Source organism: Pempheris klunzingeri, chromosome 16 (genome assembly GCF_042242105.1).
Source record: "Pempheris klunzingeri isolate RE-2024b chromosome 16, fPemKlu1.hap1, whole genome shotgun sequence".
In the NCBI taxonomy this organism is placed as follows: Eukaryota; Metazoa; Chordata; class Actinopteri; order Acropomatiformes; family Pempheridae; genus Pempheris; species Pempheris klunzingeri.
Genome location: NC_092027.1, coordinates 5930093 through 5952216, shown reverse-complemented (window position 1 = coordinate 5952216; position 22124 = coordinate 5930093). Strand labels below are relative to the sequence as shown.

Here is a 22124-nt window from a genome sequence, read left to right as displayed (position 1 = left end):
TCCAACACCTGTTTGCTGTTCTCTCGGCTCGACTAGACGGTATCTCATCGGGGGAGACAACTGCTCCGGGGGAACTGATCAAAATGCAGCTTCAGCTCTCCGTCTCTGCAGCACCTTGCCACTTTGTGCATTTGTGGTAAACCAAAGACAGCCATTTATGAGATGTTTGGCACGCAGCCGCTGGTGACTGACACACAGAAGCTCTCTGCTGCTGCTGCTGCTGAGTACAGGACTGTGTGTGCTGGCCAGAGTGGATGTATTAGAGCTGCCAGGACGAAAATAACTCATTGATTCACCAATCTCTCCCCAGGTCTCAAGCATTCATCAGCCAAAAGCTATTTTTCTCACTCGTTTGGAGCCACAAGATGTCCTGAGGTGCCTTCGATTCTGCTGAAGCAACTGCTAAAGCTAAAACAAGATTTACTCATTGATTTTCCCCTCCTAGCTCTTATCTGTACTTAAACAATATCACCTTTAATGAACCAACGTCTCAGTAATTTGGTTAGTTATTCATCATAATGAGACATTGGGAAAATCCAAATGTGACGGAGAAGAAAATCTGTCTCAGCAGAGAGGTGGTCGACCAACGTGTAAACACATGTTTTAAGGGGAGACACTGCAGGGTGATAGGATGAACATTTTAACTAATAAATATCACCATGAAGCCTCCCCAGTTTGTTACTTAGACTAACGCAATCATTTTTTGTATCGCTAGTTCCTTAGAAGTTAATGTTTAGATATGAAGATGAGGTACTGTCTATTTAAATATGCACTGATTTTCATACATTTCCAGAACAGAAATCTGAATGTTGGATAAAATCAGGCTGGAAAGTCTTGTTTCATCCTGTTGACATACGAAAGTCAAAGGTTTTTACAGAGGAAATACTGTCAACAGCCATAACAAACAATTTCCCCCATGGTTTTAGGAATAAACTGTTATAAAAACCAGACTGTGAATGATATTTGAACAAACCCCTCTGTATAAACCTCCAGAATATAGAACTTTGGTGTGTGTGAGTGTTGCTGACGTGCAGATTTCTGACCCAGAGTCTGAGAAAAATATAGATATTAACAGTAGAAAAACAGACACCCAGCAAAGATAAGATAAGATTCCCTATCTTGTCTCCTTATATTCCTTTATTAGTCCCATGATGGGGAAATACACAACATTACAGCAGGCAGGAGGTGATATAAGAAAATATGTACAGTTTAGAGAGAGGAAGTATAAAAATAGAAACAATATACATAGGGGGAGTATAAAAAAGAAGTATTGCAGATTGTGAATTGAGGTAAAAAGATGAATAGAAAACAGAGATACATTCATCTCATATGAGCTACAGACTTAAATGTTCCGCCATCTTTCTATCACAGCTTTGAAGCTTTTCCTCCTCAGCTTCTCTGCTCCTGTAGTTTCTGCTCCCTTCACATGGCAGACTGGCTCAGAATAAACTGGTCAAAAAACCGCCCTGTAAAATGGACCTGACGTGTCCTGATTTACCGTGTCTGTCTTTTTAAAGTCATTGCAAATTCCTTTCTTTGTCGTCTCCCCGGAGAGCGCAGAGAGTAACGCGGCCCTGAATAGTAAAAACATTTAGATTGCCTGTAAGAGGCGTCCTGTGAGCTCCGAGGATTGTTGATGAGATTTTGTGATTGGGAGCTGAAGGGGGGGGGGCAGAGGTCTCACTGCGGGCATCTCTCCTTCACACAGCCCCATCGATCTTTCTATAAAGCAGCTTCTCCACAGCCAGACACTATAATTCACTCCGATTATAGTGAAAGAAGCACTGCAGCAAAATAAAAGGGATACTAAAGAACTGGAAATCTAAAACACTGGATCAAAGTATTTATATCTTATAGTCCTACTGAGAAAATACTTTTATCTGGCAGGAAAACCCCACAACCTTTGACCCCTTTTGTTGGTGCACTGTCACACTCAGAGGATGAAATGTGCCAAACATTGACTGAAGTATTAAATAGTTTGTGAAATCAAGAGTTAGATTTGGAGACTTTACTTTGTTCATGTTGCAGACCGACTTTAAAAGGAAACTGTCCGGGTTCCCAACTCAAAAACAGAAAAAACAGTAAATCGATACAAAAAAGAGATTATAGTGAAAGAGAGGAAAGACGGCAGGTGAAGAGACACAACTGCTGTCTTTAGTTCTACAGTCTACAGTCAGTCCTCACGCTGTATTTATGTTCCCATGAGGCTTTTGCAGAAACGCTCGATCATTCTTTACATTTTATCAATTCACTACAGTTCGAACCAAAGAAAATGTGTTGCAGCTGATTGGGTCACTCTGAAAAAACATGTTTCTCACGGTCCAGAGAACATATGTGTCCTTTACTTGCCCCTCGATAATCTGTGTGTGTCTTTAACTGCCCCTTTTTAAGATCAGAGGGTAAATCTGACTCTCATCAGATGTGACTGGAAATCAGAAACATCCTCCTGGCGTCCACCAGGATGTGACTGAGCTGAACCTGCAATGATGTTTTATTTGAAAATGAAGCCTTTTATTGAAAGATGAAGACCATAAGATGCAGTTGAAAGCTCTGGAAAAACAAATTGCACAAGATTTGTATTTGAGCATGGAAGCGGAAATGGTCATTTTGGTCAAACTATTCCGAAAACTTCCAAGGTCAAGCGCGAACTTGAATATAAAGCGAATATGTTTAGTTTAGTCGTTGTTGCACTGGCAAAGAAAAACTATTAAGCCTTAAATTCTTTATATTATTTTGACTTTCAGTGTCCCATAATTGTTGTGACTACATTTCTGAGAGGAAGTAGTACATTTCACCATTAAAATGATCAATATTTATAGAAATTAATTATAATCATATAGGATTTTTGTCCAAAATATCAGTGTTGTCCTTTAAAAACCCACTTTGTGTTGAAGGCCGATTGACTCCGACTTAAAAGTTTCAAATTTTGTGCATTTAAGTGAAATTACAAGACAAAAAAAAACAAACAAAACCTTCCTCTTACTTATTCTGCTCTCCTCCTCCTCCTCTCTTTGGGAACGTCTCTTTCACTACAACATATCGGTTATGTCATTGTGAGAAATTAAAGGGCCCAGTCACATGGTTAAGAACAATCCTTTACTCTGTGGAAAGCTCCACACACACATATCGACATTAACGTGATTTACAGGATTTACTGTCACACCCAGCAGTAAGACACATCAACGACATTCTACAGGTAAAAACAGAAAAACAAAACGAAAAGACTGGACATCTCATAAGGTGCTTCATAATATATGACAGGAATGTTATGAAAAACGTCTACATGCTCCTACAGAGACACCAGGGCTGCATCTACATATATATCCATACCATAATATAAAACAATCTACACAAAAAATAGCAAATATTTACAGAACAGACTATTTACAACATCCATAACAGGCTTAAAGATGAAGAACAATATATATATATATATATGTGTTTAGACTGTAAATATATATATTTAGGCCAGATTAATGTACACGTGGAGTCTGTGGTGAAATACACTGGAGCAACATGGTTGAAAATCACAAATTGGCCATTTGCAGCAGCTGTTCTTTGAACTGCTGCGAGTGGTGCGAGAGGTCAGTGACTCTGTCCACCATCTCCTGGATGGCGGCTGTGTTTGGGTAGTTCAGGGCGGCCGTTTTAGTCGCAGCCACCACCGTCTTTAACAAGTCGCACAGCACGTTACTGGAGTTCATCACCCTGTTGGCCACCTCGGGGGCCGCGGCCTGCCTGGACAGAGTGTCTCCGATGAAGACCAGTTTGTGGGCGCTGAGGATGACGAACTTGCTGTGCGCCACGAAGATGCGGGGGGGCTGCCCGGCGCCGACGCAGTCGAAGAAGGCGTCCACGGCGCTGAGGAGCGTGACAAAGTGCTGCTCGCACTGCTCGGAGTAGAAGCCGAGCAGCTGGCGGTCCCGAGCGCACACATGGGTGGCGGGGGACAGGCAGGAGGACGAGTCCGAGGAGGGGGGCGAGGTCACGCCCGAGTGCTGGTGCGAGATCCACTGCGTGATGTCGTTCTCCACGGGTTTGATCACCTCCTGCTCCAGCTTCTTGAACTGATTGATCTGTGAGCGGTGACAGAGTTCAGATTATTTTCGCTTGTTAACGTGTAAATGTGCCACAACCTTCGGATTTTACTGAGATCGTATCATGTAAGTCAGATTTCCACAGAACACGACCTTATATAAGAAGTTTAAATTCTGCTCCCTTACCACAGCTGCTTGATTAATCGATTAGTCTATCAAGAGACCATCGATCAACTATTTTGATTGATTAGTTTCAGTCTTTTTTTAAACAAAAATGTTTAATATTTGCTGCTTGCGGGTTCAGACATGACATGAGCATTTTTCATGTTAGTCAGCAGATTAATCAGTAATGAGAATAATCTTTAGCTGCTACTCAAAGGTCAAAACTGATGCAAAGTTTGGGGAATCAAACTAAGAAGGACTAAGAAAGTTAAAACCCCTGAACACTCGGTTTCAAATCTTAATAAATATTTGTTTTTAACATTAAATGGTGACTAAATAAGCAAATATTGCTCTAAAACCCAAAAACATTTGTTAAGAGTGGTTAATCAGAGCTGTGGTTGGATCAGATGTGATTGTCATTATTTAGATTTACTTGTTGGTTAATATAATCTCTCAGAGTAATTATTTTCTGTTCTGCTAGCGGTGCCATCTGGCTACAACAAAAGGGCCGAATGTTTTTTTCCCTGCATCAGTGAGCCCCAGAAGGTCAACAGCTGTGTGTTTGTGATCGTACAGTATGATTATCTATAAATACATTATGACTGATACCACAGAAACATCCTAGCAGCTTCAGCAGAGTCTGTGGGAGTCTCACCTGCTCCTGGCCCAGCTGGACTTGACTCTGCTTGATAATGTTTTCTTTCTCCAGAAGCTCCTTCTGCTGACGCTCGAAGTCGTCTTTGCCCTGCGGAGGAAAACAAGTAGGTGAGAAAAGCCGAGGTTTAACCATCGGTGCATCCTGCAGGAATCAGCAATACTCTCTGCAGTATAAATCATTGCAAATAAAGCAAATAAAGGAGCGAGAGCAAGGTTATAAATCTTAAAATCCTGAAAAAAAACAGAGGATTGGCAGACCTTTGCTGCATTAAATCATCAGATTACAGGCTATATATTGGCTATAAAAGCAACTGGATTTAAATTAACAGTTGTTGCTGACAAAACACATTAATTTAGGATGAAATAGTGAAGCAGGTCATCATAAAAAACAGCTTCAGTCAGGCTATTACAGAAACAAGTCAGGACATAAATTAAAGGACCTCTCATACGGGCTTTAACATACAGATCTACAGAGTTTCTCTCTCTGTGGGGATTTACCTGCAGATGTACGTAATCATAGTCCTCCATCCAGCTCTTCACACACTTCTCACTGTTGTTCATGTTGTCTTTGTCTTGGCTGGAGGGCACAGGGAACGGCTTTGTCGGCCCTCCGTAGTTGTCGTTATCAGAGGAGGGGGAGGTGAGCGGGTGGATCATGTTCTCATCAGGTGTGCTGCCGATAGAGAAAGACCCGTCCATGTGCATCCGCCTAAACAGCAGCTCCGCATTGCTGCCTATCGTGGAGGCCAGCTGCTTGGCGTCATCGGGAAGAGTCCTGGAGACCATGACGAAGCGATCCAGGTCGTCGGTTTTGTTGTGGTGCTTGCCGGAGGACACCAGGGCGTTCAGAGCCCAGCTGCAGTTCTCCAGGACCTGGTAGATCTGCAGGAGGATCTGCTGCGAATCCTCCAGGCGCCCCAGCTGCCTTTTCAGCTTGCTGTGCAGGCTGGAGTCTGATAGAGCTGTGGCATTTGCAGCAGCCCCTCTACCAAACACAACAAAGTCCCCCAGAGCGGCCCGGACCCTGTCTAGCACTGTGCGGACGTCGTTAGCGCGGCGCTCCATGAAGGGAAAAGTCCTCCAGTGAGGGGAAGCTGCCATCGAATGCAAAGCCCCGACTGAGGCCTCCACGGCCTGCTGCAGGCGGTACAACCTCTGGACGGCAGCATCCACGTCCAGAGCGAGGCGGCCCTCGGAGCTGGAGCCCGTGGAGGACGAGGAGGTGGACATGCTGCTGCGTGTGCTGCCGGTGCTGGAAAACGACAGGCGGTTCACGCCGTCCATCACGTCTGCTACCGCAGATGCCGGGATGTCATAGATGCCTTTGCTTCCGTCTCTGTCGGCGGGCGAGGCTCTGTGCTGGGAGGGCTGCATGCCCCGGGGGATGTCATACACGTCCCTCTGTGACCCCGCCCCTGAGTGTAGGGCGGGTGGGGGTACGTCGTAAATGCCTTCATTGCCGTTGGTATTTGGGTGTTGGTGGTGGGCAGGAGCCTCCACACTGGGGGGGAAGTCATAATGCGACTGGGGGCTCTGTGAGGGCTTGGTGAGGGCAGGTGGCGGTACGTCGTAGATGCCTTCCTGCTTGTGTTTGAGAGGCTGCGGGAAGTCGTAGTTTCCCTCCTGGAGGGCGGGGTTGGTCCTGCAGGGAGGCACCGAGTAGACCTGCAGGCGAGGACAATCATTAGGGTCACATTCAGCAGTATCATCAATCATTGTGTTTAAATTAGTAATTTATTTCATTGTGTCATGCACATACAAGAAACAGGAGGTTCCTTTGATTAACTTTTATTCAATTTCATTCATTTATTTTTCTATCATACCATCATTTCTCTACAAACAGTAGCCCTTACATCATGTAATGAGCAATAAAACATGGAATTAATCTTCAGTCTCACCAAAACCACCAGTAAACCTGCCTGTTCCTGTTTCTGATGGCTGTGCAGCTGAACACGGTTACATTAGACTCACGTCAGGCTGTTTTTCATCAGCCTGACAGTAAAATTAGTGCAAAACATCCCCCGATCATCTTTCAGTTGTAAATCAGGACCGCGATGTCCGCAAGTAACCAGGTTACTCAGACAAATCAGGTTATGCAGTTAATCGGAGCACACATTCACCTACAAGGCAATTACCTGGTTACCGCAAATCCAGCCAGTCTGTAATCAGATTTTTTGACAAATAGTCAAATGTTCATCCATTGAACAAGACTCATTCAGACGTTTGGAGGCTACATTTTAGTTTAGAAGTTACAGTTTTAGTCGGACTTATTATTCATACAGCGCTCAAGCACTTTTAAGGTGCCTACACCAAGAAATGTCTTTATCATCACATCTAATTTATTTATATATGGGTTTACGATATTGTCACACAACAAAATATGATAACGGGGTCGTTTCATTTCAATATATTAAAAGATTTTTGGTGTGCAGGAGTGATTGTGTGGATGAAACGCCAGATTATGTTGAAAATCAGGCACTTTTAAAGGCGTATATTCAAATTCAAGCCCTTGATAAAAGCATAACCCTGCATGCTGTTGTGCACTTGTACTTGTAGAGAGCCGATTAGATGTACACATGCACAAGAGATCTGCGTTCTCTAGGTGAAATCTCCCTGGGGAAATCAGGACTCTCTAGTCTGTCACCCTGATTAGGAAAACCCAGTTCTCTTATTTGCATGACATTTCAGAAATCAGCTTACTGGAATAAGTCGACTGTAACCAGCTAAGTGTGTGTTAAGGCCCTGAATGTCAGCGGGTTTTCACCGGATACAGTTTGTACTGCAGCGCTGCAGTTAGAGATTGAGGAAGTGAAAGACCTCTTGGCATATTTAGATACCTCAGAGTTTCTTCCTCTACTGCAGAGTCAGAGCACAGCGAAGCTTTTACCTCCCGCTAGCTGGACAGAGCAGATTGTTTGTTCTGACGTACACATACAGAGCATGATGGGGTTGAATAAAATGGTGGCCTGTAAGTGATTTCCATCAGCCTTGAAACGCACTCTTTACAGCTAGACAGGCCGGCCCAAACTGTAATTAAGAAGGACGCAAATAACAGGTCCCAGCATATTTCAGGTTATTACAAACAAATTTATGGCGCTCTGCCTGGTCGGGTCTGGAAGTCTGGTGAAATCTTAGAGGGTCTGGAAAGAGACGAGTTATGTCCTTGACTCTTTTCTTTTTCCCTTGCTGGAGAGTTCAGACACAGAACCATACTCAAGGAGTTTTGGTTAAACTCTCCTGGCAGGCAAAGCTTTCATTTAGCGCCGCCGCAAGAATGTCATAAATATGACATTTGACGTATTATTCATTTATTATAGACAATTAAGAGAAATACTAGGAACTGTATCAATAAACATAAAATAACATTTTCTGGTCATAAGCAGCCACCACTTCCTTAATTTTCTTTATTTGACTGATATAAATGGAGCGTCTGACTAATGTGTCCTTTCATTGTGGTGGAAGGTTATATAGTTGTTGAAATGTTCTCTTACCCCTTGTGAAGAGGGAGGTATGTCGTAAACGCCTTGTGTCCGGAGGTCCATTTGAGACGGAGGGACATCGTAGACTCCTTGGTTTCTGGCGCCTGGATACATCTGACCAGGTGGAATATCGTACACCTAAAATGCAGAATTAGATAAACATCAAATAAGAGAAACATATATAAAACTTCTAGTGTGAGCTGTGATCATGAAGAACTAGTTTGTACTTTAAAAAATGAATTGATCTTATGTAATTAAGGTTCAGCCTTTTATTTTGTTTTGCTTTAAATAACACAGTGTACCATAAAAGTAGCTTCTTTCAGTGGGTGAAACTATCATCACTGAAGGATTTATCAGCTTAAAGCAAGATGACACGACAAAACTATAATTGTCAAGGATCCTTTCTGAGAAAAGAAGGTCACTGCAGAGAACAGGGTATGTGGTAGATTAAAACAGGAACATGCTGAAGATCAAAGAAACAGCTTTCTTGTTCTGACAAATACACATTTTCCACTGTCTTAAACAATTTTCATCATTCTTGTTAGTTTGAATGTTCAGTTTATTTATTTTCACATGTTGAACTGTTGTAGATAAGAGCAGAAAGACAAAAACTATGACTGATTTTGTAGAAAACACAACAAATAAAACATTTAAGCTTTGACAGTTAAACAGACACTAGTGTGTTTGTCAGCTAAGAACGTTTTACACGTTTTCACCTTTTAGGATGTATTTTTTGCCGTCGTCTTTCATTTATTTCTGTGTGGTGAAAACATAACTTGGGTTATTTTTTAAATTCCTGAAACACGTTGAAGTTGTGTAATCCACCACAAAGAAGCCTCAAGCCTTCGTTAATGATTCCCCATAACAACATCACAACATTGATTAAAAAAAGAATAACGCAGACCTGATGCCCACTGTGGTGGAATTTACAAGTTTCAAGAATCTGCTGACTGATTTTTTGTTTTAATATTCAGATGAATGTTGCCTGAGAATGTAGGAAAGTATGTGAGATTTGTAGTAAACGAGCCAAAATATGCAAAGACTCTGACATGAGCCAGTAAGATTTATACAAACTGATATTGCAGAAAATTTTATTTTGACTTGGACTTTTAATGTTTGGTTTGATTACTTTTTAAAAAAATTTTTTTTTATTAGAATGGAGTTCTTTAGGAGTTTCAGAATTAGATGTAAATAACAAATTTAGGGCAAAATATCCCTTAAATCCCCTTAAAAGACAATCAGAGTGTCCACTAGTGGTTATTTGCATGACTCCATTTACATTAGACTTTATTATTAGACTTCTAAGTAGACAGAAAAGGTCACACTGGTGTACTGGACATGCTGTGGGAACATGAGACACGTACCCCCTGTGATCCCTGTGATCTACTGGGTGGGACATCATAGAGGTCCTGCTGGTTGTGCTGTCCTGGGCTGTAGGTGTAGGACTGTCCCACTCTGGTCGGGGTCACCACCTGTCCGATCACAGCGGGGGGGAGAGACGAACAATCAGAGCTGCTGTCTCAAAAAAACGACACCTGGGGCGCAGCAGTGCTCGAGACGTCACAGACTACAAACACACCCGTCCTGCCACCCAGCTTCTGTGCATCTGTCCTCCATTGTTTTTCTATTTTCATTCCCAGTCCTCGAGTGACCCGAGGACAGTAAGTGATTACAGTTGAGGCAAATATGTTCTGGCAGCAGAGACGGACCAACATCCTCCCTGTTGTTTGTGAAGAACCCAGGAAACCAAGAGATAAACAGAAAACAGGAGCTGCAGTGCAAAGAGAGCCGACCTGGGACCATTTCCTGTCAGCTCTGTACTGTATAACGTCCAATGAAGGGCAAAAACACCAAGAAATGCAGTTACATTCATGATCTATTATTTTTTTCATTAATAGATTGCATGTTTTCTCAATAAAATGTAAGAAAATAACAAAAAATGCCAATCACAGAGCCCAGGGTGAAGCCTTTTAAGGTCTTGTTTTGTCCGACCAACAGTCCAAAAGCAAATAATATTGAAGTTGCAATGATATAAAACAGCAAATTCTGATGCTGGAGAAGCTGAACCGGGCAAATGTTAATTTTCTGTCGACTGAGTATTGATTATTTGAACAAGTATTTCAGCTCTACACTATAAAAATATATTTTTATAAAAAATATATTCATTAATGGAGTTAAAATGGGACAATAAGCATAAAAAAACAAATATTTCTCCTAATATGTATATTATGAAATGTTGATCCAGGAAAACTATCTCGACCCCAAGTTTACACATTAGCTGATGGTCAAACCGGCCAAAGTAAGGCAGTGGCAGTGAATTAAACAAGAGCGTGTTGTATCGGTTAGAATAATAACATTTGTATGAGGTAGAAGTGTTCTAGCCTAAAAGCTGAAACATTAAGAGAAACCTGTGAATACAGAACTAAAAACTGATTTAGGGCTCAATGGGAAAACAGACAAGCGAGGACTTCATCTAAACGTTTTATTGTATAAAAAGGTATTTGAGAAGTAGTTTTATTGTCGTAGGCGGACTGGCTGGATTCTGAGTATTTGAATCCAGAAATCTCCAGAAATCTGGAGAAGTGATCATGGGGTCACTGGTACTGATACAAACCCTGTTATAACCCCTGGCAGTTTGTGCTGTAGGATTTAAAACACCTTTAAAATCTTTCACGCTGTGGTGCAGACAGGCTTCAGAATAATGGTGCCATTACTGTTTGGAAAAAAAAACAAAACACAAACTGCTCGCTTCACCTATGCTCGTGACTTTTTTGCCCCTGTTAATATTTTACCGCATTTTCCCTCCTCTTTTCCCGTCAGTGATAATCAGTCCCTCCACACCTCCTAATCCCGGTGTTTCCATCCCCCTCCCCCCGTGGCCGTCGCCCTCCTAAAAGCAGAGCTGCAGACCTCCTTGCTGCGTCAGACAGACAGAGGAATGCTGGGAATGTCCTTCCCTGAGCCCAGTACTCCTCTTCTGCCCCCACGCACCAGTATCGCCACACTGGAGCAGGCAGGGTTCATTAACAGGGCTCGAAAATAGGAACCATACGCATGGCCTCCTGGCAGAGGGGAAAGTCTCCAGGGAGGCATAAGACTTTAGTCCCAGTATCCAGTCATGAGTCGCCGTGCAGCCGAGTTAATATCCTAATACCATCTCTTATACTGTGCAGACGTTTATCGGAGCATGAGCAGTAGGAGCCGAAACCTCGGCCAAGTCAGAATTGGATTCATGTTTCTGAGGAAGCAGCAGAGATGGAGAAGAGGAGGAGGAGGAGGAAGGGGAGAGGGCTGGTTTGTAAAAGAGATTTATGAAAAAAGGCAACAGAGGGGGAAAGTGAGAGGAACGGAAAATGAGAGTACGTCGCCTAGTATGGAAAGGAATGCCATTCATCTGAGCCGGGATCTGACTAACAGTAGTCCATATGGATCTCATAAGTCCAATCTGAACAAGCCAGTGGTGATTTAAGGTGCTCATTGTTGGCATTCCTGTCCGTGCATACATCATCCCAACAGGGCCTGTGGGGTCAGAGCTGAAACACACACCATGGACCTTAAATGCGTCAGACCAGGCTCTGAAATACACCAGCAGAGGAATAAATAGACTTGCTGCTTTTGGCTCTTGTCACGCATCGTCGCTCGCACACTTCAGGCTGTTAAAGTGAAAAAAAAAGACATTCTTTCTACTTCATGGTTTTTACAACAAGGTGATAGAAACTACATTATTATTATTTGTTCAGTGATGTACAATCTGGCTGTATAGTGCTGTGAAAATGTTCATTATTGGGGCATTAGTTTACTGTATGTGTTTTAAAAGACACTGCGGACTCCCCCTCAGACACAACAGAGCCAGCTGTCATTAAAAGTTTGCCGAATGAGCTATTAGCAGTTCCTGTTTGCAATGTACCCATGGAAGTACACACAGCTACCACTGGATTACTTTGATACAGAAGAAAACTTTAAAACGTGCTTATTGTCAGGCAAGTTCTGGATTATAAGAACCGTTGTTTTTCTATGATTTCCAAGCAGATTAATGGTTATGATGGACATCAGAGATAATGATGTTAGGAGGTGTAAATCACACTTGTTTTGTGTCATGTTTGTGTGTTCAGATTTGACACAGAGAAGAATTGTGGATTCAGTTTCTTAGTTGCTTTAGTTTGACCTTCTTTTTTATTGTTTGCAAAACAAAACCGTGTTAGAATAAAAAAAAGAAAAAGGCACAGCCTGTTACCAGACACAGCAGTTAGGGAGCCAGCCTTTCACTAAGTAATAACTAGGTGATGCTTGGTAAAAGGTCACTTTAGCGCGGCTGCTGTCCCTGTGGGTTGAGCCTGATGACGATAAGGGGATGTCTGGACTCAGCTGCCACATGCAGATGGCAGCGAGGTGTCTGTCAAAGACCTCAGTGACCTTTTCCACAGGTACATGTCATCGCTTTGAATAGCACACGTCCCTGTCAGCCGCTGCCAGATGCACACTGCTCATTTATTTCCCATCTCCACCCTGTTTACCCAGCAGGCTGTTGCTCCAAGGCCGCTCGGCGCTGCTATAATTGCTGGTGGGTAAATATTTACCACGTCCAATGAGGTTGGCGCTTGCACGGCGGCGGTGGCAGCCCTTTCAGAGGGTGATGACATCATGAAGAGCTGGGGCGACTGAGCAAACATTTGTTCCCACTCAGGTGATAGGCTCTCAGGATTCCTTCACAGAGGAGGGAGAGCAAACCGAGTGACTAAAGAGGGATCAGGTTTAAACTAGTGCCCTGAGGAGCCAAATAGATGCCTTGTTAGCACTCCTACGCATTGTGGTGAGTGACTCATGGCGCTTTCAGCAACACTGTGTTTACTTAGCATCCTGGCAGGCTCAGGTTTTGGGAGGTAGGAATATTCAGCTTTACTTCAGAGTCATTTGAGAGGTGTCGTCATAATATCAACAACTACCTCATCAGGTTGTTATTATTGCATTTTACCTACTGATGGGGAGCGTTTTCAGCATAATCACACGATGATATGATAATATTATCATTATGCAAAGTGGACCACATCACTCTAGATTTAAGAGAATAATTGATTTTAAAACACTTCTATTGGTAAATAAAGTAAAACCATAATAGTTTATGGCCAAAATACATCTCATCTTGGTTAGTGTGCTGTCCTCAAAGTCAAAACTAAACAGGAAGACGCAGCATCAAGTTTAAATCGGGGCCTAAAATGTTTCCGTTTGCTGCAACATTTTATTAAATTAAATGTGGGACTCGTGATTCCTATCTTGCACTGCACTGTAACTCAAAGTCTCAAATCTCTTTCATTCAGTTGTAGCTTATCTTTACCTTTATTTTACTCATAAAACCCTATTTATGTGTTTATATATCATCTTCTATTACTTTTAGATTTGATGCCTCGTAGCACAGAGCAGTGGATACAGCTCGCAGCATCTGACATATTAAAATGATCAAATATAAAAACGGACGACAAGCAGATGCTTCCAAGTTGTCACTGAATACTTGGAGTATGAAATGAATGGTAAATCGTGTGCTATGGTCACCAGATCTCAACTCCAATGAACACCATCATCAAAACATCATCCCTCCTGGAGAGTCTACGGCCAGAAGTATGGAAGCCCTTTTGGCTGTTTTAGTTGGCCCTATATCTAAAACACCCATCTGTATACTGATAATAGAAAATATCCTCATCAATATCATTATGTTTTCAGCCACATCGACCAGCTCAGGCGGGCTTCATGTCTGCACGATTGCCTGTGGATGACTTATGGTGCTTGTAATTTAACAAGCCAATGTGATGCACGAAATAACAGGAAATCATCATTTCACACCTTTTCATACACACACGCACAGCCGCTTCCCCAGCTTCTGGCCCGCTAACCCAAATCAACAACCCTAACGAGGTTTTTCAACAAAGGCCGGCTTATGAAAGACGGTCGCAGTGGCGCTGCCGGCCATCCATCTCCTCATTCACACCTCCTCATCTCCTGTCTCGTGCTCTTATCCATCCATCTGGACGCTGACAAAGTCGACCCCCGCCGGTCTCTCTCTTCACTGAGCATGTAGGTTCACCCTTCAGAGAGCGTCACCTCTGGGCACCGATCCAACCATCATGTATTGAGTAAGAAAGGGATTTTCTATATGACTGCGTCTCCTAAACGTAGGGTGTGTTTCTGCTCTGTAGTAACCTGCCCTTCTCTGCTTTGCTGAATCACAGTACAAAGATGTCTCTCGCTGTGTTGTGGGCCATTTTCCTCGCTGCTCAGAACTGCTCGATAATGTTCCCCTCAGCCACTCGGAGCTGCGGCAGCCCATTTAAGTGCCAAACTAATTAATGCAGGTAATTAACTCGTGAATCCTGTGAGGCTTTCGGCCGTCTCTGTAACACATCCAAGTGGCTAAACCCAAACAGACAGCGGGCTTAATGAGGAGCATTAAAAGAGAACGCACTGGTTTTAGCACTAATGGAGATCATTTTTCATCCTCTCTGATCAAAGCAGCTTCTTAATCCCCTGCCATGATTATCTGAAGAGAAGTAATGTTAAAAGATGTGTCTGACAGTCGGTGTTTACGTTCTAGGAAAACAAAGTAATGAGACAGTCATCTGAGGAAAAAAGAGGATAAAGCGAAATGAGAAATTAGAAATGAGCCACCCTTAAATCTTAGTAGAGAGCAAGACAAAGACTATGCAGCCATGCTCTGTGAGGCTGCACTTGGGCGTAATTATGCTAGTCTGTTAAAAATTTCATGGTAACCATAGTTGTTGAGATATTTCAGTCTGGCGGTGGACTGTCCAAGCAACCATGTGACAGTGCCATCCATAGAGCGGCTAGTGTGGCTAAACATCCCCAAAATACACTTGCTGCGGCTTTTAAAAGTGAATATTTCCCCATTTTCTTTGTCTTCTGTTACATGACACTGAATCTCTTTGGGTTTTGGACAGTTGGTTGGATTAAAAAAAAAAAAAAAAAAGCAATCTGAATGTCAGCTTGGGTTTTGGTAATTACCGTCTTTACAGCCATGCTGCTAAAGTGTTGAGCCAAGCATTTCCGGTCTCCTCTCCTCCTACTTCTACTCATTTATCACATTCTCTGCATTAAACTTTCAAGGAGGAGAAAGTCCTCTCAGTATGCGGACCGCGGAGCAGATTACTTTTGGTGCAACTGATTTACGACCTTGCCCCCTCGGTCAAACCTCATGAGCCGGCGATTCATCACCGCTGCGACAATGGTGAGCAGACAAGCGTCTGAAGGAGCTGGCTTGCTCTGGGAAGAAATAACTCACTTATCTGGTGCTGAGATTGTCATGTGCATGATTAGACAGAGAAAATATGACCGAGGCAAACAAACAAGCCATTCATTACACATAACCTGGTTACTCCTATAAGGGGACTTTTATCAAGGTAGATGGCACGCCCTCACAAGCCATAAACAGCTATCAGGGCACTTCCTTGAGTTGTGTGGGAGTTTATTAATCATTTTGTAGCACCCCTACCTTCTTCATGGCACCAAGGAGGAGGGTTGGAGCTATGGGTATGATGCAGTGAACGGAGGAAACGCCCATAAAAGGAGCAGACCTTACAAGGCAGGAAGTGAGGAATGAAAAGGCCGTCTGGTAGGAGTAGATAAGACGCTCAACGGAGATCTTTGAACTCTGAACCCAAAACCATCTTTGAACACTATGACCTCAGTGCCTGAGTCAGAGGGGGAAGCACAGAGGAAACGGAACAGTGGGGAGAAACTGACAGAGCGAAACAGACACACCTTTCAGAGCCGAAGGAGAAAGAGAAAAATCAAGAGCAGCAGAGGCTGAGATGAAAAATGGGCCTCTGAGAGCAAGAATGATGAAAGGCGGCACAAAGCTCCTCCTGGCCTCCGTGTGAGGAGCCTCTTTGTGTGGCCGAGAGCTTCAGGCATCAGTCCCACACGGTCCCAGCTCGGAGACCTTGAAGGGAGCGGGGAGGGAGGGTGGTGGGAGGGCAGCGTTGGAGGGTCACCCAAGGACAAGGCCGCAGCATCAAACCAAACATCCAGAGAAGCAGAGAGCGCCAAACCTCAGTGTGCCTTTATATACCAGAGCCCCACACCACATGAAGAGAAAATAACCGGTCGCCAATCTGGATTTGCACTGTGGGGTTGGCATGCAAACCCGAGGATGCATTCTGGAGGAAGTGTGCAGACAAGAGCGCATGCATGCACGGCTCTAAACACACAGGGTGAAACACACGCAGGAACCTTTCTCTGAGGGAGGCTTTGGAGTAATATGAGAGGGGATTATCAGTCTAGGAAGCCTCCATCAGCCTCCATCAGCCTCCATAATCATTTGGGAAGCAAGTGTCTGCACTCGCGCGCACGTTTGCACTTGACAACAAGAAAATGGCTGTTTTCCCTTCAGCTCCATCGGCTCTTAGCACATCACACCGCATGCAGCATGAGTCAACGCTCGCAGCCTGTCATCAATACTGCTCCACAAAAGACGAGCCGTAGTAAACAAGACCGATTCTGGTGTTTTGAAGAGCGAAGGTCAGGGTTTGGATTTCACGTCGACAAATCCACAAAATGCTGTGACGCTGTGTGCAGTGGAGGGTTAGCTGCTGGTTCTGGTTCCACTTTAAAGCCTCCTGGATAATTCTAACTTTACTGGAAGACTTAAATTATGGCCGTCACTTTTAATCATTTGTGCATCATTTTGGTCGAAGGAAAAGCTCTAAACACCGAACTGTAGCTGGGGTTGCTATAGAGAGGACGCTACAACAAAATGCAAACATTTTTTTGTAGCTGCAACTCGGAACAAAACAACACACCAAAATTGAATAAGTAGCACAACATATCACGCTTCAGATGTTTCCATCCATCACTGGGGTTTTACAGGAACGCATTTATTCTAAAAACAGGATTTTATAGAATTAAATTTGGTTAAAAGATGGATTTGTTGCGGTGAACTTATCCATTACTGAGTGCAGTCGTCTAACAACGCCTGTGCAAAAAAATAAAGGGAACTTTTTGAACCCCGGATGCCTAAAATAACACTTTCAGCTTCCAGTCTATAAACCAACAATACGTTTCTTGTAATCGTTTTTTTTATCCCAGTTTTACTACAGATATCGCTGTCTGGCTTTAACTGTGGCCACAGAGACCGATGGTGCTTCTGTCCAACAGGCAGACGTCACTGGAAAACAGCAGAGCTCCTGCAGTACAACAACACACAGTCATAATCATAATCTGTTTAATAGACAGGAACGACCACAAAAAATTGCACCACTTTGATAACCACAGATTGGAGGGAAAGTTAAACGTCCAGAATTTAATTTAATCTCTCCAATAACATGATTACAGCACAAAACGTACTCTTGTTAGAAGCACATTAAATTTTCCATGTTATCGCCGAAGCCTTTTTAATACCACTCCCCATGTAAGCCTTGAGGCCTGTTGGGGGAAACGAGAGGTGCTGGCTGGCTGCTGTGTGCAGGTTGATTGACAGCTCTCTCCTCAGCCCCCAAGCTCTGACTGACTTTATCACACAGTGAATCACACAAAGTCCTCTAAGCCTTCGGCGCCTGCTGCCTATTTACCCACTAAAATGCACACCTTAGCTCATTTCCATGACGGCTGGAGCCGATTTGTTTGAAAGAAAAAACACCCTTTGGTTATAAAAAGCTCATCCAGCATATAATTACTATCCGTCTCCTGGAGGATGATCTGGTCTGAGCTGCTAAAACTAGTTAAACGGTTGAATAAACAGGAAAATTCCTCCTTCCTGTTGAAGCACACACCTGCCAGTGACTTCCATTCGTAATGAAGGATCACCGCTCGCCTTGGTTTAACTGGTGCCTTTAAACCAAGACTATGTAACTTTCACAGTGTGAAGAATAGCCACTGTGGCCACAAATGATGATCACTGGATAAAAGGAGATGATAAACTGTGGAGCAACAGTAGCAGTAACAGAGAAGGTTGGCTCGTTCAGCAACCACGTCTAAGTCTCTTTTATATTTCATTCTATCTTTATTTTATCTCATGTTTCTTGTACAAGCACATTGTGACCTTTTGAAGAATAGTATAAATAACATAAATAAATAAATAGTACAAATAACAATTATCATTATTATTATCAGCAGTGCTCACCGGTGTCACTAATAATGTGATATATAGCTTAGGTTTGCTAACACCACCTACCATAAGAAGGTATGTTAGGAATGTTAGCTGACCTGTTGGCCAGTCGCTAATGCTAACTAATGCTAACTAACATCTGTTGGCATAAACTACCACGAGTGACTGATAGCAGCAAAACCTGATAGTAGACAAATTAAAGATTTGTTTTACTGCTTACGAATTCAACTTTTTGTCTGTAAAATGCAAATCATGTTATTTCTTCAGACATCCGATGCTGATTTTTTATATTTCTGCTAATTAAGTCTTTGTATTGCCACACATTTTTCTTAGTAATCTCCTTTATGTGCCCTGTTTCTACATTTGGTTTATCAGAAATGTTTGTACCTGAACCTGAACCTGAATCTGTATAAAAGAGCCCATGACAGTCAGTGAGTCTACACACCGTGGACATCAGCTGAAACAGTTATTCTTGCTATTCCTTTGGGTTGTTAATGAATAAACACATAATAAAGAGTATTATTCTTCCAGATAATTCAGAACATATGAGAAGCTCGTCGTTTGTGTCTGCAATAACAGGCTGTATTTTTAGGACAGCCTAAGATGTCACATGTTAAAAATGATATACCATCCAGCCAATAAAACAACAAATACACATAAAGAACACACTGCTTGGATGATTGTATACACAGCCATACAGTAAAGGACCATGCCAGGTGTAATGGGTTTGCCAGTGACCCTGTGTACAGCATTTAAATACAGAAAAAAAAACTACTTTCAGGCAGCTGGGCTCCACTAAAATCCAAAAAACAGCTCTGTGCTGTTTGCTTTTCCACAAGTTCTTCCCATATTCGCTGCCCTTCTGTGGCTTAGACTGGCTCTGCTACACACAGCGTGCCAATATACAAGAAAAGCCAAATAGGAGCCCTGCACAAAAACACTACCCTGCTCTGTGGTGAGCGCCAGGCCCGGCACACCCTGTCCGCATTTCACGTCGCAGACCCACAATCTCTCCGGCCTCTCTCTGCTCTCAGTGTGCAGCCACACTGATTGGAGTCGTGGCAGACTGGCAGGATAACAGGTCACGGTGTAAATGCCATGTCCTATCACATCTAATACCCACACTTGGCAGAGTTGATGTTATGTTTTAAAATCCGCTCTGATCCCAAAGAACTGTCTCAGGTCAGCGAACAGACCGATCTCCATTTTTCTCTCTTTCTCTAAACCCGCTCTTAGTTTTCTACGCCTCAATGAGTTTTTTAAAGTTTGTAACCCACGACTTTATGACCATGTTTAAAACACAGTGAGAGAAAATGCCTGAAGCTCTAATCTCATAGAAAGATGGAGGCTCAAACGATTAGTTGATTGTCATTTATGTCATTATTCTCTGGTCCAGCCTTTCAAATGTGAGAATGTACTGCTTTTCTCCGTTTTATATCACTAGAATGTAAGATCTTTGTTGCTTGGACAAAAAAAGCAACTGTAAGATGTCACAGTGGGCTGTGGCAACCTGTGAGGGCAGTTTTTCAGTTCTTTTTATTGACTGAACCAGTCTTGGGGAGTAATGTGCCACAGTGCCAATAATCCACAGGTTTTCTTTCCAGCCAATGACCTCGGCAGGTGGTTTCACTGATGAGATCCTCCCCCTCTGCTTGAAGGAAGGCTAATCAGTGAAATCAGCTGCTCCAGCCTTGTTGGCTCTCCGTGGCGCACGATTGGATTAAATGATTAATCACAAAACTAATTGATAGATTCAGTGATAATGAAAATAGTCATTAGTTGCAGCCCAAGGGAAATAAGAAATAGAGCCTCAGTTCTGGCTCTCTCTGTCGGCCTCACCTTGCTCGGAGTGGTATCAGCAGCTAGAGTACTCCTCGGTGGGACTTGGTAGACGTCTTGTCCAGGAGGAACCTGGTAGATGCTCTGCTGACTCTGCTGCTGTGGACTCTGGAGGGACGGCGGCACCTGGTAGATCCCCTGAGCCGCCGAGCCAGGCTTCTGCTGATAGGGCGAGCTCTGAGGAGAGGACTGGGCGGCGGCGGCGGCGGCCGGCGACTGAGCCTCGAACATGGGCCCGATCAGCAGCTTCAGGCGGTTGCCGGGGGCGATGCCTTGGCGGCCGTGAAGGGAGCAGAGCCACCAGCCCTCCAGGCCTCCCGTGTTCTGCTCTATGACGGTCAGGATGTCCCCTTTACGGAAGGCCAGCTCCTCGGGGGACTCCGGCATGTTGTCGTACAACGCTTTGGCCATCAGGTTCTGCAGAAAGAAAGAGCAGACATTATTTAGACACATTTATCTGCAAAAAAAACAGTTTGCAACGACAGCTTGTACCTAAGCTGACTGGCTGCAGCTTCATATGTACAGTACAGATTTGAGAGTGGTGTTTAATAAAGACGTATTTCCTAAAATAAAGCTTTCCATTAAAACACTAGAGTTTACCATTATATTACTTTTATGGCCGGTTTTAATTTGCTTTGGTGAATGGCATCCTCGTGAACCTCTTTCTGCACTTCAAATTACCATGCAGGATTGCATTAGCCCCCAGTCCCACACCAGATGTCTTTCAAACCAATCTGAACTTGATGGGATTTTCTCAGCTTGCGCCCTGCTCCGGGGCACAGTTATCTAAAGGGCCAGTGAGGGCTGAGGGATAATGACTCAAAACCACAGATTCTGGAGATAGGAAAAGCCCCAGAGTGTGCCACTTCTGCGTCTGAGAGAGGCATTTAGGACTAATTGCCTCAGTAAAAGCATCAATCGTTTTCCTTAAGCCTTTATTCATCCGGGGAAGGAGTTAACTGAGCATGAATTCTCCTTTTCAGCTGCTTCATACTCACATAATAACAAACTCTAACTCCTGGGAGCTGCCCAGCACAACGACAGTCCTGTATTTTAAGCTATACAAACTCCATAAATACAATTAAGGATTAAGCACCTTTCTCAAGGGCATCTTAACGTCGGATACTGAGGCAGAGGACAGTGTTTGTTGTTCAGCTTTCCAAGCAGACGATCCGCCTCCACTAACTTCTTTTTAAGGCAATAATAAAACAAGGAGCTTGTCTCTTGTTTAGTTTGTAGTTATTGCCTCAGATTCAGCGATAAAATGCCATAAAAAATGTCTAATAACGCATAAGAAACTACGAAGGGACAGCAGGAGTGAACTCACGCTGCTGCTGACTTTAAGTCTTCGTAAACTCTCATCAGTGAGCAGGATCAAGCTCGTATCAGATGAAATGAGCTGAGCAGAGCCTCAAATCTGAATCCTAATCTGACTAAAAGCTACATGCACATTTGGATCAAAAAGAAATGAGCGAGGATTATCAGAGACATGTAAACAAGAAACTGTGACTTTAACTGTTTGAGCATCCAAATACGGCCTCTCAATAGGAAGCCTTGTTCAGTTTCATTTATCTTTCTGCCACTTTGTGATTAGGGCGTCACCCTTCAGTAGCTCAGTGTGGGAATCAGGAAGCCCACTTTGTGGCTGCTGCTTGTTTGATGCTTTCTTGAGCCTCCTTTCCTCCTTCCTACCCGGCCTGATTCAGGCTGTTCCCATGTGAAACTCTCCCTCTAGTCACACCGTTATCTCTCCCTGCGGGCCCTGCCTCCCTGGCTATTGTCTAAATGCAAGGCCAGGGCCGTTAGCCAGCGACACCCGTTGCACAATTACACCCTCAC

General features: G+C 43.5%; 2 protein-coding genes across 2 annotated transcripts in view; one reads left to right on the top strand and one right to left on the bottom strand.

The window, feature by feature from the left end:
• smim13 (small integral membrane protein 13) overlaps nucleotides 1–22124 on the top strand; it is a 117953-nt gene that overhangs the window by 6360 nt on the left and 89469 nt on the right. The window lies entirely within an intron of this gene.
• The window catches only part of nedd9 (neural precursor cell expressed, developmentally down-regulated 9), a 142240-nt gene continuing 123198 nt past the window's right edge, over nucleotides 3083–22124 (bottom strand). The window contains exons 3-8 of the mRNA XM_070846053.1: nucleotides 20286–20702; nucleotides 9700–9807; nucleotides 8348–8473; nucleotides 5355–6521; nucleotides 4855–4944; nucleotides 3083–4076 (exon numbers count right to left, since the gene is read on the bottom strand). Of these exons, the coding sequence (XP_070702154.1) occupies nucleotides 3528–4076; nucleotides 4855–4944; nucleotides 5355–6521; nucleotides 8348–8473; nucleotides 9700–9807; nucleotides 20286–20702 (2457 nt within the window). The 3' untranslated portion in view covers nucleotides 3083–3527. The remainder of the gene's footprint in view (nucleotides 4077–4854; nucleotides 4945–5354; nucleotides 6522–8347; nucleotides 8474–9699; nucleotides 9808–20285; nucleotides 20703–22124) is intronic.